General features: G+C 40.9%; 1 protein-coding gene across 1 annotated transcript; it reads right to left on the reverse strand.

Annotated features, from left to right (window-relative positions):
* Positions 1-15,364: 15,364 nt before the first annotated feature.
* LOC309545204 (odorant receptor 131-2-like) lies at positions 15,365-16,291 on the reverse strand (the record flags this gene model as incomplete). The annotated part of the gene is made up of 1 exon (XM_082244342.1): positions 15,365-16,291. The coding sequence occupies one exon, from the start codon at positions 16,289-16,291 to the stop codon at positions 15,365-15,367; it is 927 nt and encodes a 308-aa protein (XP_082100468.1).
* Positions 16,292-19,236: the final 2,945 nt, after the last annotated feature.

Here is a 19,236-nt window from a genome sequence, read left to right on the forward strand (position 1 = left end):
CTTTTTAACTCCAGTTAGTTTTTAGTTTTTTAGAATTTCTCCAACATTTCACACACACAGTAAACTCATTGCTTTTAATTTCCATTTAGCAGTAGACATATGCAATTCGTTTCGTTACGAAATTAAATTCCAACACAATTTTAGTTATTTGGAGATTTGGATGTATCCGCATTTCTAAATCACAATAGTAACAAATTTCAATGAATCTAAAATAAATTATAAAACAAAGTATCCGAATTTGAAAAAAAATTTGAATTCAAAATTGAAAATGAATTTGAAATCAATAGGTTGATGATTCCTACTTAAAGTGGAGATCCACCCAAAAGGGGTAGCTCCAATTTTTTTTTTTTTTTGCTTCCTTCCCCCCTCAGTGGCCACATTTTGCATCTTTCTGGGGAAGGGGGGGGGGGGGGGAGAAGGTACCTATTTTTGACAGGTTGGTGTATTAGACTTATGCGCTAAACAGAGGTAAACGACACCAAGGAAACTGCAAACAGAAACCGAAATCAAACGTGGAACTCCTCCGAGCAAGCAGCTAATTTGATAGTGTCCCCACTAATCACAATAATAGTAAAAGCAAAAAAATCAGCGCTTAACTCTAAATGAGGTGGACCACTCTATGTGTCTTCAGTACTAACTACTCAAAAACCTTAAATGTCACATAAATCCAAAAAACCATATAATTATGCAATTGAACTTCTAAAGGCAGATGTGAAGATGTGTAAAATCCAAGTAAACGTGATAATAAAAAACAATAAAAGAATATTTCTCAAAGTGATGTGTGCTTAATCCAAATGTATGTGATGTTTAAGAAATAGCTGACAGGTGGAAAATAAATAATACCTGACAGGTGAAGGGTAAAATACACAAAACGATGTCTACTCAATATGGTGACAGTGAGCAAAATAATTCATGTAAGAATAAATAAATAATATTGTTCAAATAACAGTAAAAGTGATCTCAATCCAAATAAAGGAAATATCGACCGCCGGACTAAATCTTTAAAAGTGCAACTGTGCTAAACATAAGGTGCATGTGTGTCCATACATAAGGCTTCAATCAGTCCAATCCGGTCATTAAAGTGCAAGGTGCCTTGAAATAAAGTGATCAATACGAGTGCAAACAATGAGTGAAGTCCAAAACACAGCAAAGTGGATGTGACCCGGTGAGCTCGCAATCCAAACCCAGGTGCAGTGGCCGCTCACCTCCACAACACTCAACAAGAGCGTTTAAGTATTGTTATCCCAGCTTCTGATATTTTCCGGACACACGTTAATTTCCCTCCGGCTGTTTATGGATCTATGTCTCAGAATGGGTCCCCACGAATTTGTCTCAGTCCGTTTATCTAACTCTTAGACAAGAGAGGCTCTCATGGTGTAGTATCTTTAGGTATATATTTTTAATTCAAACAAGTTTCAAACTGCTTACATCAGTGCAGTTACAATCGTGCAGAAACAATCTCCAATACATCCGCCGATGCGGTGAGCTCCGAAGCTTCCGGTCTCGGCCGAAGACCGGAAGTGACGTCAAAGCGGCTTTGTCCCTGACGCGTTGCGCTACGAACACCCGTAGTTTTTTCAAAAGGCACCTTGCACTTTAATGACCGGATTGGACTGATTGAAGCCTTATGTATGGACACACATGCACCTTATGTTTAGCACAGTTGCACTTTTAAAGATTTAGTCCGGCGGTCGATATTTCCTTTATTTGGATTGAGATCACTTTTACTGTTATTTGAACAATATTATTTATTTATTCTTACATGAATTATTTTGCTCACTGTCACCATATTGAGTAGACATCTTTTTGTGTATTTTACCCTTCACCTGTCAGGTATTATTTATTTTCCACCTGTCAGCTATTTCTTAAACATCACATACATTTGGATTAAGCACACATCACTTTGAGAAATATTCTTTTATTGTTTTTTATTATCACGTTTACTTGGATTTTACACATCTTCACATCCGCCTTTAGAAGTTCAATTGCATAATTATATGGTTTTTTGGATTTATGTGACATTTAAGGTTTTTGAGTAGTTAGTACTGAAGACACATAGAGTGGTCCACCTCATTTAGAGTTAAGCGCTGATTTTTTTGCTTTTACTATTTTTGACAGGTACCATCCCCACTTCTGGGTGATCTCGCCATGGCAAGGTCCCCCAGAAGCTCGGCTCCCCTCCTCCTTCTCCCACCGTTGGTCCATTCACAAAGCGCAGCACGCTTTGCGCATGAGTAATAGGGAACTGGCTGTGAAGCCGCAAAGCTTCACTGCTGGTTTCCCTTACAATGAACGGTGACAGCAGCATCCGAGAGCCGACTAGAAAATCGGCTAGGGCGCCGACATCGGACAGGTAAGTGTCCTAACAACAGCTACAGTATTTTTAGCTGCTAGAGAGAAAAAGGCCACCTATGCTCAGACCTAAGCAGTCCCCAATATACCAGAACAAACAAGAAAGCACATTGCCCATTGGACCTTTAGGTGTATAAAAAATGTATAAAAAATTACAAAATTCCTATATGTATTAGTGATTAAAATAAAGGGGTGTATCCTAAAATAACTACCCAAGTTATCTACCCAATTCCACCCTATTGAACAGTACATATATAGTGCACGAATTTAAAGTTTTTAGGGTAGTGGAGTGGGTGGGTTTGAGAGGGTCAGGGGAGGAGAGGGAGAGGGGAGAGAAAGGGAAAAAAGAGGGAGAAGAGAAGAGGAGGAAAAGGAAGAGGAAACAGGGGAAAGAAAAAGGGGGAAAAAAAGGGGGGAAAAAAAGGGCGGGGGGGGGGGGATATTTCTACCTCTTTCGAGGGGCCTTAAGACTAGGAGTATTCAAAAAAAAAGTTGTATGGCTATGTATATACTGGAAACACCATATCTTTATATTTTTATGGTTTTGTGTATGTCGATGTCTCTGTAATGTCATATTTCTTTTGTTTTTTTTTTTGTATCTAAAGTAAAATAAAATAAAAGATTTAAATCTAATAAAAACACTTCCACATTAAATTGTATCAAGATAAAAGTACAATTTCACCCATGTACATTTAAATGCCAACATAGTTGGTAAATCATTATTCATTTGCAAAAGCTCTACTCTCTATGTAATCTCTATGCACCCACTTCATCAGGAGATAGCTGAAGTTGGGTTTATGTGTACATCTGTGAAAGACCATGTCATACAGAGTAAAATATATAAACAGTGAATTATATTAGAAAGTACGTCAATTTTCATAAATAGAGTCCGCTGATATATACAGGGTATACTCACATAGAGGTTAAATAGTGTAGAAATCAAGACCATATACAGTGCCTTGAAGAAGTATTCATACACCTTCAATTTTCCACATTTTGTCATGCTACTATCAAAAAAGTAAATGTATTTTATTGGGATTTTATGTGATAGACCGACACAAAGTGGCACATAATTGTGAAGTGGTAGGAAAATGATAAATAGTTTTCAAAATGTTTTAAAAATAAATATCTGAAGTGTGGCCTGCATTTGTATTCACCCCCCTGAGTCAATACTTTGTAGAACCGCCTTTCCCTGCAATTACAGCTGCAAGTCTTTTTGGGGATGTCTCTACCAGCTTTGCACATCTAGAGAGGGACATTTTTGCTCATTCTTCTTTGCAAAATAGCTCAAGCTCTGTCAGATTGGATGGAGAGCAACTGTGAACAGCAATTTTCTTGCCACAGATTCTCAATTGGATTTAGGTCTGGACTTTGACTGGGCAATTCTAACACATGAATATGCTTTGATGTAAACCATTCTATTGCAGCTCTGGCTGTATATTTAGGGTCGTTGTCCTGCTGGAAGGTGAACCTCCGCTCCCAGTCTCAACTCTTTTGCTGACTCTAACAGGTTTTTTTCCAAGATTGCCTTGTATTTGGCTCCATCTATCTTCCCATCAACTCTGACCAGCTTCCCTGTCCCTGCTGAAGAAAAGCATCCCCACAACATGATTCTGCCACCACCATGTTTCACGGTGGGGATGGTGTGTTCAGGGTGATGTGCAGTGTTAGTTTTCCGCCACACATAGTGTTTTTCTTTTAGGCCAAAAAGTTGAATTTTGGTCTCATCTGACCAGAGCACCTTCTTCCACATGTTTGCTGTGTCCCCCACATGGCTTCTTGCAAACTGCAAACAGGACTTCTTATGGCTTTCTTTCCGCAATGGCTTTCTTCTTGCCACTCTTCCATAAAGGCCAGAATTGTGGAGTGCACAACTAATAGTTGTCCTGTGCACAGATTCTCCCACCTGAGCTGTAGCTCTCTGCAGCTCCTCCAGAGTTACCATGGGCCTCTTAGCTGCTTCTCTAATGAATTCTCTCCTTGCCCGGCCTATCGGTTTGGGTGAACGGCCATGTCTTGGTAGGTTTGCAGTTGTGCCATACTCTTTACATTTTTTATTGATGGTTTGAACAGTGCTCCGTGAGATGTTCAAAGCTTGGGATATGTTTTATAAACTAACCCTGCTTTACACTTCTCTACAACTTTATTCCTGGTCTGTCTGGTGTGTTCCTTGGCCTTCAGGATGCTGTTTGTTCACTAAGGTTCTCTAACAAACCTCTGAGGGCTTCACAGAACAGCTGTATTTATAATTCGATTAAATTACACACAGGTGGACTCTATTTACTAATGAGGTGACTTCTGAAGGCAATTGGTTCCACTAGACTTTAGTTAGGGGTATCAGAGTAAAGGTGGGTGAATACAAATGCACGTCACACTTTTCAAATATTTATTTTTTTAAAAAATGTTGAAAACCATTTATCATTTTCCTTCTACTTCACAATTGTGTGTCACTTTGTGTTGGTCTATTACATAAAATCCCAATAAAATAAATTTATGTTTTTGGTTGTAATATGACAAAATGTGGAAAATTTCAAGGGGTATAAATACTTTTTCAAGGCACTGTAATGTAATAAAGGCCAAAAGAAAATGATATCTGGAACCCAATGCTTTGAAAAACTTCACAGCGGGGGTTCTCCCTGTATTCTACTTTGGTTCCAGTGTTTGTTGGGAGTTGAGCCCATAATCTCCCTCTCTGCTAGACTGGGCGTCACGCATCTGGGCCATCCCATCGTCCTGCGCATGCACGTGACGCGTCTTGGCACCAGCCTGGAATGGTGCACATACCGCTGTCAAGGGCGATGATCCGCTGCCATTGTGTCAGGCGGACTGTTGGGTGGAGCTTACCCCTCAGTTTCCAGCCAATGCATGATGCTGGGTGGCCCATTTTTGGAGGGTCCAGGGTATAAGAGGGAGCTCTTTGTATGCAGACTTTGTCTAATTATCTGGATGTGCAGCATTTCTCTCTGCTGCTGCATCTCCTGAACATCTCACTGATTTTTGTCCAAACAAGGTATGGTTTTATTTTGGTAATCTGTCTTTTTTGCACCCTTGTTTATTATCCTCTTCTTTGACATGGCTTATCTTTACTCTGCCCGGTGGGAAGTACATGTAAGATATACACTTCTTTTTCACAGCATTCAGATCCAGATATAATTTTCTTTTGCTATGAGGAAGGCGTAAAGCCGAAACGCGTCAGCATTTGTCATGTTGTCACCGCTATCCATGTTGGAATAAAGTATTTTACTTGGAAGAAGACTTTTCGTGTGCCGGCTTTATTCATATAACATATTTTCTTTTGGCCTTTATTATATGGTCTTGATTTCTATGCTATTTAAAGCGGAGTTCCACCCTGAAAACATTTTTTTAGATAAAAATACCCCCGGGACAGTCAGGGCTAGTGTATTTAAGCAACGATAGCCTCTAAACTGTCCCCCGTTTCACTTACCTTTTAGAAGAGATACTTACCCTGAAAATGGCTTGTCCAGCGCTGCCATCTCAGGTGTGGGCAGCTGAAGCTGGAGCGTCCTCTTCGGTGTCCTCTTTGGTGACGTCGGAGTCCCAGAATGCCCTGCACTGGCCCTGCTCAGCAGGGAATGACGCGCCTGCACAGGAAGTGAAAAGCAGGGCCGGTGCAGGCGCATTGACTCCTGGGATCGATGACGTTCAGCTCCCAGGATTCAATGCAGGCAGGAAGTGACGTCGGCAGCCGTGTCCGCAGAGGGAGGAAGAGGAAGGAAGGCAAGTATATTTTCTTAAAAACAAGGTAAGTGAATGAAAAAAAAATGTAACCTCTATGTGAGTATACCCTGTATATATCAGTGGACTCCATTTATGAAAATTTACGTACTTTCTAATATAATTCACTGTTTGTATATTTTACTTTGTATGACATGGTCTTTCCACAGATGTACACATAAACCAAGCTGTCTCCTGATAAAGTGTCATGCGAAATGCATAGAGATCACAGCTTTTGCAAATTAATATGTTGGCATTTAGAATGTACATTGGTGAAACTATACTTTTATCTTGACACAATTTAATGTGGAAGTGTATGGTTTTTATGTGAATTGAAATACATTTTGTAACTTTTTTATACATTCAATGTATTATTGTATATAGCACCACTCCTAAAAGTCCATGGGCAAAGTAATAGAGTAGAATAGAAAAAAATAGAATAGAAAAGAAAATAAAGGAATAGTATAGAAAATAAAATATAAAATAATAGAACAAAAATTAAAATAAATTAGAAAAAAATAGAATAGAAAAGAAAATAAAGGAAGAGTATAGAAAATAAAATATAAAATAATAGAACAAAAATTAAAATAAATTAGAAAAAAATAGAATATAAAAATATATAATAGAATAGAATAAAAAAGAATAGCATAGAGTAGAAAATAAAAAATAGAATGTAATAGAAAAGAGTAGAATAAAACAGAATAGAAAGTAATAGAGTAGAATAGAAAAAAATAGAATAGAAAAGAAAATAAAGGAATAGTATAGAAAATAAAATATAAAATAATAGAACAAAAATTAAAATAAATTAGAAAAAAATAGAATATAAAAATATATAATAGAATAAAAGAGAACGAATAAGGCCCCCTTCCGAAATTAAAATTTCAAATAAATACATTTGATTTGAAAACAATGAATATACAAAACAAGTCCCAAAGTATGAAAGCATGAATTTCAAAAAGACTCATTCTAACATAACGAACAGGGCCGGGACAAAGTGGTGGGCAGAAAGGACAGCTGCCCTGGGTACAGCATGTATTGTAAGGATGGGAGCGCTGCAATCTCCTTCTAATATAAGTCTGACAGGATTAGTGACGGCGGTATCACTATTTGTGTCAGCCTAGCACTGGAAGCAGCAAGGAAAGGAGGAGAGAGCCAGGAGGCGGTGCGGGCTGTGCTCTCTCTTCCCCTCCTCCTATTGGGGGGGTGCTGCAAGCTCTTTCTATTATAAGGCTTACAGGAGTAGTGACACCGGCATTACTGCTTCTATCAGCCCAGTGCTGGAAGTGGCAAGAAAAGGTGGAGAGAGACAGAAGGAGGTGTGGGCTGTGCTCTCTCTTCCCCTCATGCTCCTCTTGGGGGACCCTGCAAGCTCCTTCTAATGTAATTTTTCGCTGGCTATGTATAAGGTTGCATTCGTGCTTATCCTTTAATATATGTGCCTTTAAATATCTGTTAGCGGATTGATAGAGGTTAATTCCCTTAAAAAAGTCTTGACCCTAAAATATGTAAATTGTTCGATATTTATCGACCACATATATCATATATATGAATGTATTTTGTAATTAATATATTTCTTCTGTCTGGTTTTGCCTGCATTGTTGTTTTATATATTTTTGTTTTTGTTTTTGTCGTGTTGTTACTAATGTTTGTCTTCGCCGTTGCTGCATACATATTCCGGAATTATATATTTATCAAAATTTAATCTGCAGTGCTGATTGATGCACACCCTGGCTGCCATTGTAGTGAGGTGCGGCTGAAAGCGCTGTCACTTTAAAACTCCCGGGGATCGCTGCCAGGGACTGACTGGCCCGGCGCCATTCCTCTTTCCCTTGTCCCCTTCTTTCTAGGCTCCATTCTGCTTGATCCCTGGATGCGATCCGGTGTTCCGTGAGAATTACCTACCCGTGAGAAAAACCTACCCCTCGTCACTTCCGGTGCGCGGCACTGTATGTAATGCAGCGGTTACATTAAAACAACTGTGCTGCAATATGAGTCATCTCCACTCCTGTCCCTGTCACTTCCCTGCTCTCGGCTAGTAAATATAAAAGCGGCTGCGGCTGTATGAAAACATAAATGACGGAGCCGAGAGCCGCTTTTATATTTAGTAGCCCAGATCAGGGTAGTGACAGGGACAGGAGCGGAGATGACTCGTATTGCAGCCCAGCTGTTTTATGTAACCGCGGCGTGGGTAGGTTTTTTTTCACGGTACCCCGTGATCTTTTCATACTAGTGCGCATGCGCACTAGTCAGCTCCTCAGCTGTTCCATTAGGTATCCGGGGCTGTGAGCATGCGCACTGCTGCGCTGCTCAGCTGTTCCTGGCCGGAAGTGACGAGGGTAGGTTTTTCTCACGGGGTAGGTAATTCTCACGTTGCACCGGGACGATTGCGGTGACACTACCGCAGCTGTCACATCCGGGGTTTAGTAGGCGGCGCCAGTCTGGGTCTGACCAACGGGGCGGACACCTACTATGTCTCCACCCACCTCTCAGACGTGCTCTCCCTTCTGATCCCGAACGGCATGTATACACATGCGCAGTGGTGGCAATCAGATGGGAGGCACCCTTCAGCTGGACTGTGTGACGTCAATACGCCCACCAACGGGAAACGTCACACAGTTGGAGGACATTTAAGCAGCCAGGCAGACGCTCTAGTCTGCCTGAATGACAACAGAGACACAACCATTTCTCTGCCTCATGGGACTAGGCTAGCTCTCGCAAACGCTGCACACAAGGTAAGCTACATGCAAACCAATTGAAATAGAGATCGCCACCTAGTGGCCAGACTAGGGAATAATTGTATTTCCCACCTGTGCCTACATTTTATTATATTAAGCAAATAATTAACTATATGATGGTCTTGATAGTACTATCATTTATTCCTACAGTGTCGCAGGTGCGGTTCTTGCACCGTGGATGGTCCTGCGGAACCACAATAGACATACCCAGATAAATACTGGTATTTCCACTGAACGCTGAAATATTGTCCTATGTTCCAAGGGCTGGGGGAGTAATTATACTCCACACTGGACAGGTACTTGAATTGAACATACATGTGCTAACTATGCCTATATATATACATGAAAAAATATACATAATTTTTATTATTGTATAGCGGTGCCCTATTGTTGGGCGTTGCTATGTATGCATTTCACATATATAGTACATTGCATATCTTTTTTCTAGAACAGGACAAATATATACTATCAAGTGCAAATTATAGGAAGGCGCCTGGCTCTTTTTAAAGATATATCTGAACCTGCTGCCCTTTTAATTGTGAAAACAATATAGAATATGGGACGTAGATGAAAAAGGCGCTGGTGATCTTTTATATTTACTGGAATAAAACTTGTTCAGGGTAGCACGTGTATTAAATATGTATTAAAAGTGCTTATTAGTGAATAAATTATTATAATTAAAGGTAATAGATATATTTTAAAGTGCACAACTCAAAATTAAAAAATATTTCTGTTGCTTATTGGTAAATAAATATATAAATAGTTATATATAAATAAATAGATAAATAAATATATTGTACATACAACAAGCAAATCAATTATATAAATATATAATATTCCGTGCAGCAAGCAAATAAAAGTGCTTAATAGTGCGTGCATAAAAAACTCATCAAATATAAACAGATATATTCGTGCTCTCCAGTGAAAAATAATTATATAGCAAGTGTCTCTGCAATTCGTGCAAAAAATATGCTCCTTAAAGTGCTTCAGGTGATGGGGTGTGACACACGTGGCCTCTTACCAGCTTCCAATGAGTCACAATGACTCCCAACGCCTGTGATCCCTTTAATTGGGTGGATCAGACCTCTCCTCGATATCTTTTGGGATGGATATCTGCTCCTACATTAGGCATGTATGGACCATATAGTCCGCATAAAGATAAACAAAAAAAGCCTCCAATAGTGAAATATTGTATGCTTTATTTGAAAATTAATAAAAAGGTATACAGTTGGTCCCTTACTATTAGTTGTGCCCTCCTGGCACTGGGCAATTCGGCAGTACACAAAATCTTTCAGTAGTGGGGAATCGTATCCGAGGATCTGCAGCTTCCTCTTAGTTTTCCTCTCACTGTGCTGTGTGCGGCGGTCGGCGAGCGTCCCTGCCTCTGCTACGAATGCCTGTGTGTTTTGCTTCCGGGTTTGTCAGACAAACCCGGAAGCAAAACACACAGGCATTCGTAGCAGAGGCAGGGACGCTCGCCGACCGCCGCACACAGCACAGTGAGAGGAAAACTAAGAGGAAGCTGCAGATCCTCGGATACGATTCCCCACTACTGAAAGATTTTGTGTACTGCCGAATTGCCCAGTGCCAGGAGGGCACAACTAATAGTAAGGGACCAACTGTATACCTTTTTATTAATTTTCAAATAAAGCATACAATATTTCACTATTGGAGGCTTTTTTTGTTTATCTTTATGCGGACTATATGGTCCATACATGCCTAATGTAGGAGCAGATATCCATCCCAAAAGATATCGAGGAGAGGTCTGATCCACCCAATTAAAGGGATCACAGGCGTTGGGAGTCATTGTGACTCATTGGAAGCTGGTAAGAGGCCACGTGTGTCACACCCCATCACCTGAAGCACTTTAAGGAGCATATTTTTTGCACGAATTGCAGAGACACTTGCTATATAATTATTTTTCACTGGAGAGCACGAATATATCTGTTTATATTTGATGAGTTTTTTATGCACGCACTATTAAGCACTTTTATTTGCTTGCTGCACGGAATATTATATATTTATATAATTGATTTGCTTGTTGTATGTACAATATATTTATTTATCTATTTATTTATATATAACTATTTATATATTTATTTACCAATAAGCAACAGAAATATTTTTTAATTTTGAGTTGTGCACTTTAAAATATATCTATTACCTTTAATTATAATAATTTATTCACTAATAAGCACTTTTAATACATATTTAATACACGTGCTACCCTGAACAAGTTTTATTCCAGTAAATATAAAAGATCACCAGCGCCTTTTTCATCTACGTCCCATATACTATCAAGTGTCCAAGTTGTTGAAATACACAAAATTGCTGGCATAAACTAATTACTTTCCATGTGAACAAACGTCACATTCTAATCAAAGAGCATATCATAGGTAAGAAAGCAGAGAACAGTGTGGTGTTTCTTATGTATCCTTTTTTCTGATATAATCTGATCAACATACTACTGTTTCACTAGATCGTCTTTTCTATAGACGGTACATAAATATAGTAGATTTCATGCCCATTTGAATTGCAAAAGATAAAGAATATTTCTCTCTAAATGCCCTCCCACCTCTATCTACTTATAGCTTTGGATGTCCATTCACTCAGCAAATACAAATCGTTTAATCTGGGTCTATATTGTGACCTGTTGTTATTGGGAGTCATACACCATACATTGGTAAGCAAATAAAATTTCTTTCTATATATTGTCACAACATACCTATTAATATTGAAGGAATACGAACAGATGGTTTTTTGGTTATGTCCTATGATGGATTGCATAAACTTAGGATATGTTGTATGGTACTCATGCACTTTTCCTCTTTTTTCTTCAGATCTTATATTTCTCTTATTAATTACATCCTCCTGAAGAATCGCTAGATTGAACGCGAAACATGTAGAGGAAATCTATTCTACAGTGGCTCCCTCAACACCGGATACATACCTGTATATACCATGATCTATAATCAAGTATCAGGTTCTCATAGGATTATCATAAAATATAGCGGTGATTGAGGGATATCCACACTACCATGATTGTAATGTTATGATCTGTTTTTAGCTCAATTACAATACATTTATGTGTACTATTGTGATGTATGTATACTTATAAACTTTTTTAATGAATTATCAATAAATAACAATTTTTTATGACATTGTATGACATTAGTGTCAATTACTGTGCCGAAAAAGTCCACTTCTTTAGCAAAAGCTATTTTTTCCATATTTGATTAATTGGGACGTGGCACATATACTAAAAGTGTCCACAAGGGCCATCTTGTGGTGACACTGTATCACTACTCCTTCTAATGTAAGGCTGACAGGAGTAGTGGCAGGGGCATCACTACTTCTGTCAGCCAGCGCTGGAAGCTGCATGGAGAGGTGGAGAGAGCCAGGAGGAGGTGCGGGCTGTGCTCTCTCCCCCTCCTCCTCCTCTTGGGGGCGCTGCAAGCTCCTTCTACTGTAAGGCTGACAGAAGTAATGACAGGGCCATTACTACTTCTGTCAGCCCAGCGCTGGAAGCGGCAAGGAGAGGTGGAGAGAGCCGGGAGGAGGTGCAGGCTCGGCTCTCTCCCCCTCCTCCTCCTCCTCTTGGGGGGCGCTGCAAGCTCCTTCTACTGTAAGGCTGACAGAAGTAATGGCAGAGGCATTACTACTTCTGTCAACCCAGCGCTGGAAGTGGCGAAGAGAGGTGGAGAGAGCCAAGAGAAGGTGCCAGCTGTTCTTTCTCTCCCCCTCTTCGGGGGCACTGCAAGCTCCTTCTTCTATAAGGCTGACAGGAGTAATGACAGCGGCATCACAACTTCTGTCACCCCAGCTCTGATAGCGCAAGGAGAGTTGGAGAGAGCCAGGAGCAGGTGCAGGCTGTGCTCACTCTCCCCCTCCTCCTCCTCTTGGGGGCCGCTGCAAGCTCCTTCTACTATAAGGCTGACAGGAGTAGTGACAGCAGCATCACTACCTCTGTCAGCCCCTCCTGCTCCTCATAAGCTCATACATAATGAAGGATGGGGGTGCAATTTAGAATCTTTGCCCTGGGCACTAGATGATCTTGTCCTGGCACAGATAATAAATATACCATAACAAAATGATTAACTTAACAAAAGAATTTGAAATGAAATAAAACAATTTTTTCTGTTGTGCACATCTCTATCTAGCAGTATATTTATCCATGTGTAGCAGTACCCTCATAATGGTCACTGGTTGACGATGATAACAAAGCACAGCCACCCTACTTGATAGAAGCAGTCTAGATGATGATAATAACACGGGTTCCCCCTCAGTAGTACAGAGGCCATCAGCACACACAAAGCACAGTTCAAGCACACTGACACATGGGGGCAGTCTAGGGGGTGTCTTTTTGTGACTTATTACTGAATAACTTGGAAAAGGTGCAGGGTGGTGTGGGATATTCCAGGACCACTAACAGTAACAGGAGGACTCATTTCTCAATGCTAAAGTCTTCAAGAAAAGATCTGCTAAGTTTAGAGTACAGACAGTTCTTCCATAGGAGGCTAGGGGAGGCCAGAGGTATGAACCCCTGAGGAGAGGAACTACTCGGCACAGCTATCCCAATAGTACACAGTCACCAGGATCTTGTAATGGAGTAGTATTTATGAGGCCAGGGGAGCAGCTGTGCCGAATCAGCTTCCTCCATGTGCCTTCTAGTGAAACTGTGCTGACTGGATCCTTAGGTAAAATCTAGGGGTGTCAGAAATACTTCCAGGTATAGAATAGACCCCCTGGCTCTGCCACGTGACCAACAGCTGGAATCATTAGAATGGCTTGGGTCACAGACAAGTGGAATCCCATAACAGGAAGACCCTGCTGTTCTAAAGCTGAAACTATTTATGTGCTCTTCAGCCTTCTGGGCCCACATCCCCATGGATTGGCTGCAGCACCATAAATATTCATGCTGCTCTATTGCTTTGCTCCACTCCCTGTGTTCTAGAACTTTCAAGAAGGCAGGGGAGAGCATCTGTATTTAATATTTGCTGATGACACCCAAATCTATCTCTCCACCCCTCAGCTCACTCCTTCAGTCTCCTCACGCATCACCAGCTTACTAACAGACATATCAGCCTGGATGTCACATCACTTCCTCAAACTCATCCTATCCAAAACCGAGCTCATGATATTTCCTCCCCCACGGTCCTCTTCCCTTGATTTCAACATCATGTCAACATCAACGGCACAACTATCAACCCGTCCACCCATGCCAAGATCCTAGGTATAATCCTATCCTTTCAGCCACACATCCAGTCACTGTCTAAAGCTTGCGCCTCAACCTCCGCAACATCTCCAAGATACGTCCCTTCCTAACCAATGATGCCACAAAGCTTCTAATCCACTCCCTGGTCATCTGTCGTCTTGATTACTGTAACTCCATTCTCATTGGCTTACCTTTAAAAAGACTATCCCCCCTTCAGTCCATCATGAACGCTGCTGCCAGGCTCATCCACCTTGCAAACCGCTCTGTGTCTGCTATCCCTCTTTGCCAATCGCTCCATTGGCTGCCACTCAACCAACAAATTAAATTCAAGCTACTAACCATAACCTACAAAGCCATCCATAACTTGGCGCCCAGCTACATCACTAATCTGGTCTCAAAATACCAACCAACTCGTTCTCTTCCTTCCTCCCAGGACCTCCTGCTCTCTAGCTCCCTTGTAACCACTTCCCATGCTCGCCTCCAGGACTTCTCCCGAGCTTCTCCCATCCTCTGGAATGCTCTACCTCCATCTGTCCGACTATCTCCTACTTTGTCTACTTTCAGACGATCCCTGAAAACTCATCTCTTCAGAGAAACCTATCTGGCATCCACCTAACAACTGTACTTTTATTTTCTCCATCAGCCCATCCCCCACAGTTATTACCTGTTGTATCCCTTGACAGTCCCTCTTAGATTGTAAGCTCTAATGAGCAGGGCCCTCTGATTCCTACTGTATTAAAGTGTATTGTATTTGTGCTGTCTACCCTCAAGTTGTAAAGCGCTGCGTAAACTGTCGGCGCAATATAAATACTATATAATAATTTATTTATTTTGACTAATGCCAGGGGGATTGTATCTTTTCCATTGCAGGGGGATCATTTTTCTGTCATAGAAAAAATATTAGACAAATCATGGTTTTCATAGAGATGGAAGATAAATAAGGTTCATAAGCTTTTGAACCAGTATGAGATAGTATGTGAACATGTCCAAAAAAATGGAAAACATCAGCTGGCTATTCAAAGTGACCTCAGTGGGTTTATTTATGTTTTTGTTGGCGCATACATGAGCAGGTTGGATCACCAGACACTTTTATTTCTATTCTATAGGCAAAAGAATAGGCTTCCATGTACTCCTCCTAACCAATAAGGATGTATGGTCCAGATTGTGCAAGGGGCAACTGAAGTCATTGTGAAACCATTCGCCAAAGAAAATCAAAGTTGGCCTGCACACAGGACAATGATTGGTAGAGAAAATCTAAAATAACATTTCTTGGACAATAACTGGTATAAGTGTTAGGACCCTTCAAGAATTAAGGTTTGCACAGAGCTTATTTGTTGGTCGAATACATCTTCTTAATGCTTTTACTAAATACTTCATCTCTGATGCCATAAATAAGAGGGCTGAGAAGTCTTGGCAAATACATTAACATCAAAAAATTAAGCATATTCACCAAAAAGTTATAATCCCCACGGTACATTTCTGAAAATGAAGAAGTTAGAGAGAGCAGGCATAGAAAGAGCTGAACTGCATGAAGGATCAATGTTCTACCAGCTCTGGAGGCCGAAGACTTCCCAGAGCCAGTTTTTCGAGCTATTAGCATAACCTTAATGTAGGTGAAGAGAATGACCAGAGACACAAGGATAAAACTTACAATTAAGGTGGAGAATTGTATGGTGTTTTGGGCTGGTAGGACAAGTAATGATTGTTGCCTGCAAAGTAGATTTAGGGAGAAATATTTAATCCCAACATTTGAAATGAGGACTATAAAATCAGCAACATTGGGAAGCCACCCAACAAACCACATTGCTGCAATAGCAACATATGACCTCCGAGCTGTACATAACATGACGTGTCTGAGAGGGAAGCAAATAGCCACGTATCGTTCCAGGGCCATGATGGCCAAGTTGTATGGAGTGATTCGAAATGTAGCTGCGGCAAAGTTCACCAGAATGTAACAGATGGGTAAAGGAATATATATTAGGAGTCCAATGCCCAAGCTCAGGAAGAGCCCAAGGCTGAGGTGCAACGTGTCGTTGATGAGCATATGAGCAAAAAGGATGTATCGTGCATTCTCCCGGACGTGAGGAGTGGTGAAGTAAACCGCTAGAAGAACTAGGATGAAGTAGATGAAAAAACAGAAGCAGAAGATGATGATGACGATGAAACCAGTCTGTACATTTTGATGCATTTGTAGGTATTGGCTGTTTATGTAGGTGATGTTATTGAAAGTACTGACTATGGTTTGGTTCATCATTAACGGCTTCTAAAAAAAGTGAAAAAAAAAATGAATGACACAACTAGGTAGCTAATCTCAATGCAGCCCTTTACACTGACCCTAACACTTAATCCACATGAAACTTTACCCCTGAAACTAACCCTCAACACCTAACCTCCCACAAACATTTAAAGCTTGATGTAACACTCACTAACACCAAAAAATTACCTTAAAACTGGAATCCTTAAAATCATTTTAACCTTCAAGCCTCACATTTTTAACTTCTGTAGTGTTACTCCCATAGGAGCCGCAGGAATATTGCTCAGGTCCTCCTCAAGTACAGGCAGTCCCCGGGTTATAAACATCCAACTTACAAACGACTCCTACTTACAAACGAAGAGAGACAAGAGGAAGTGAGGAGAAATCTAGCCCTAGGAAGAGAAATTCACTACTGTAAGAGTTCTTATGGGAAAAAGGTGTCTCCACCGAAGCTTTATCACTAATCCTTGTTTCCACAACAACCCAATTTTTTTCAAAATCTTCTGAACAAGGGTACTGACAGCAAAATAAATGGTACAGGGGTGTTAACCCTTCCCTATGCTATCCAAAAAACGTAAAAAGTATTCTTTTGGCTGGAGTTAAACTTAAAAAAAGTACCTGTTTCGACTTACAAACAAATTTGACTTAAGAACAAACCTACAGTCCCTATCTTGTTTGTAACCCGGTACTGTACTTTACCCCGCAGCCAGGTGCACAGGCTCACTCGCACGATTCTTCAATGATCAGTTTAGAAGTATTGTTTTTATTTTTGGAGAACTTGGATAGGGTTGAGGGAACTGAGTGGGATACTCCAAAAACAGGAACTAAGTACAAGATGAGGATGGTAAGAATTTTTTTTGGACACACTATAATAAAGTCTGTGCTTGTAGCAAACAGTAGACTTTAGCTTTAAGGCAGTAGTAGTAGTAGAATTAGTAGTTAACTGTAAATCCTTCCTAATGCCACAAGACCCTTTAAACACTTCAATACAGGGAACTTATACCCCCTTCCTGCCCAGACTAATTTTCATCTTTTACTGCTCCCACACTTTGATTGACAATTACTCAGTCATGATACACTGTACCCAAACAAAACTTTTATAATTTTTTTCTACACAAATAGAGCTTTCTTTTGGTGGTATTTAATCATTGCTTGGTTTTTTATTTTTTGCGATATGGTCAAAAAAAAGAGCGAACATTTTGAAAAAAAAAAAAAACACTTTTTTTTTAGTTTATATTAAAAAATGTTGCCAATAAGTAATTTTTCTTCATAAATTTGGGCCAAACTTTATACTGCTACATATCTTTGATAAAATTAGCCCAAATTAGTGTATATTATTCCTGATGGCGGTACTAAGTGACAGATCCAGATGTGGTCACTGATGGTGGGCCTGTGTGACAGATTTTGACGGATCCAGATGTGTTGTGACAGATCCAGATGTGCTGTGACAGATCCAGATGTGCTGTGACAGATCCAAATGTGGTCACTGATGGTGGGCCTGTGTGACAAATTTTGACGGATCCAGATGTGTTGTGACATATCCAGATGTGCTGTGACAGATCCAGATGTGTTGTGACAGATCCAGATGTATTGTGAGAAATCCAGATGTGCTGTGACAGATCCAGATGTGCTTTGACAGATCCAGATGTACGGTGACAGATCTAGATGGTGACAGGTTCTCTTTATTGGGGGCGGGGGGGGGGGCTGTGGTGCACATTAATGTGTAATAATACAGGCAAAAATGTCTCACTCACTGATCCTAACTCTCCTCCTCACACGATCGGTGTGTGAGGAGAAGAAGCCGGATCATTACGAACGGCTGTCTATGTTTTGATTTGTGACCGACTGTAATTGGACACAGCCCAATTTCATTGGCTGTTTACCCTGATCAGGGATGGGCTGTGTCCAAGGGATACGTGTCATCCCCGATCACCGCGATGCACGCCCCATCCCCCCCATGTTGAGGGCATTGGGCCTGCTATGGTTCAGGAGGGGGGGGGGCGCTCGCTCGCTCCCCACCCCCATCCTGGCCACCCAGGCTGTATGCTCGGGTCTCTTCCCGACAACCGTGGGCTGTGGTTGTGGGGGTCTGTATGGCAGTGCTGTATCCTGGCCTAGGCCAACAAGGCCCAGGCCTAGGGCGGCACTTTGCAGGGGGGGGGCAGCAAAAAAAATATTTCATTATTTGTAAAATGACTTTGGACTTCCTATTTATTATACAAATAAGTGAAATAATCCTATAATTACAATCAGTGGCAGCAAACACAAGTCCAAATATCTTAAAAGATATCTTGCTAATCCCGTGATATAAGGCTGTACTAATGGGCACTGATAAGGCTGCACTGGTGGCCACTGATGGGGCTGCACTGGTGACCACTGATGAGGCCACTCTGATATGCTGAACTGATGGGAAGTAAAGAGGTGGCACTGATAAGGCTGCACTGATGAACTTATGGGAACTGATGAAGCTATGCTGATGGGCACTGATAGACTGTGGTTATGGTCTGTGGTTTACAGATGACAGGGTGGGTCATAAACAAGAAGGGGTGTGGCCTTTACAGAAAGGGGTGGGTCATATTTAAATTGGGGGGTGCACAAATTTAGTCAGGCCTAGGGCAGCACAAAACCTAAATACACCACTGCTGCAGGGGAGAGGCCTGGTAGCCCCCTTTAACAAGGGGCCCCCAGATCCCCCCCTATGTGAATGGATTTTGGGTACATTGTAAATTACTGACGTCAGTAATTTATTCACTGCACCTGAGCAGTGCATTGTGGGGCAGCTTCTGACGTCAGATCCCTATAAAAGAGCTGTCACAATCAAAGCAGCTCAGAGCGCGGGAAGGGTCCAAAGAAGCAGAAGCTTTTTCTTCTTTTTTTATTTCCTATTTTTGGGCGGACGGGCGACTGATCATCGGGGGACACTATTTTTTTTATTTTTTAATAAA

This window comes from Pelophylax lessonae (assembly GCF_965119305.1).
Source record: "Pelophylax lessonae genome assembly, chromosome: 2".
In the NCBI taxonomy this organism is placed as follows: Eukaryota; Metazoa; Chordata; class Amphibia; order Anura; family Ranidae; genus Pelophylax; species Pelophylax lessonae.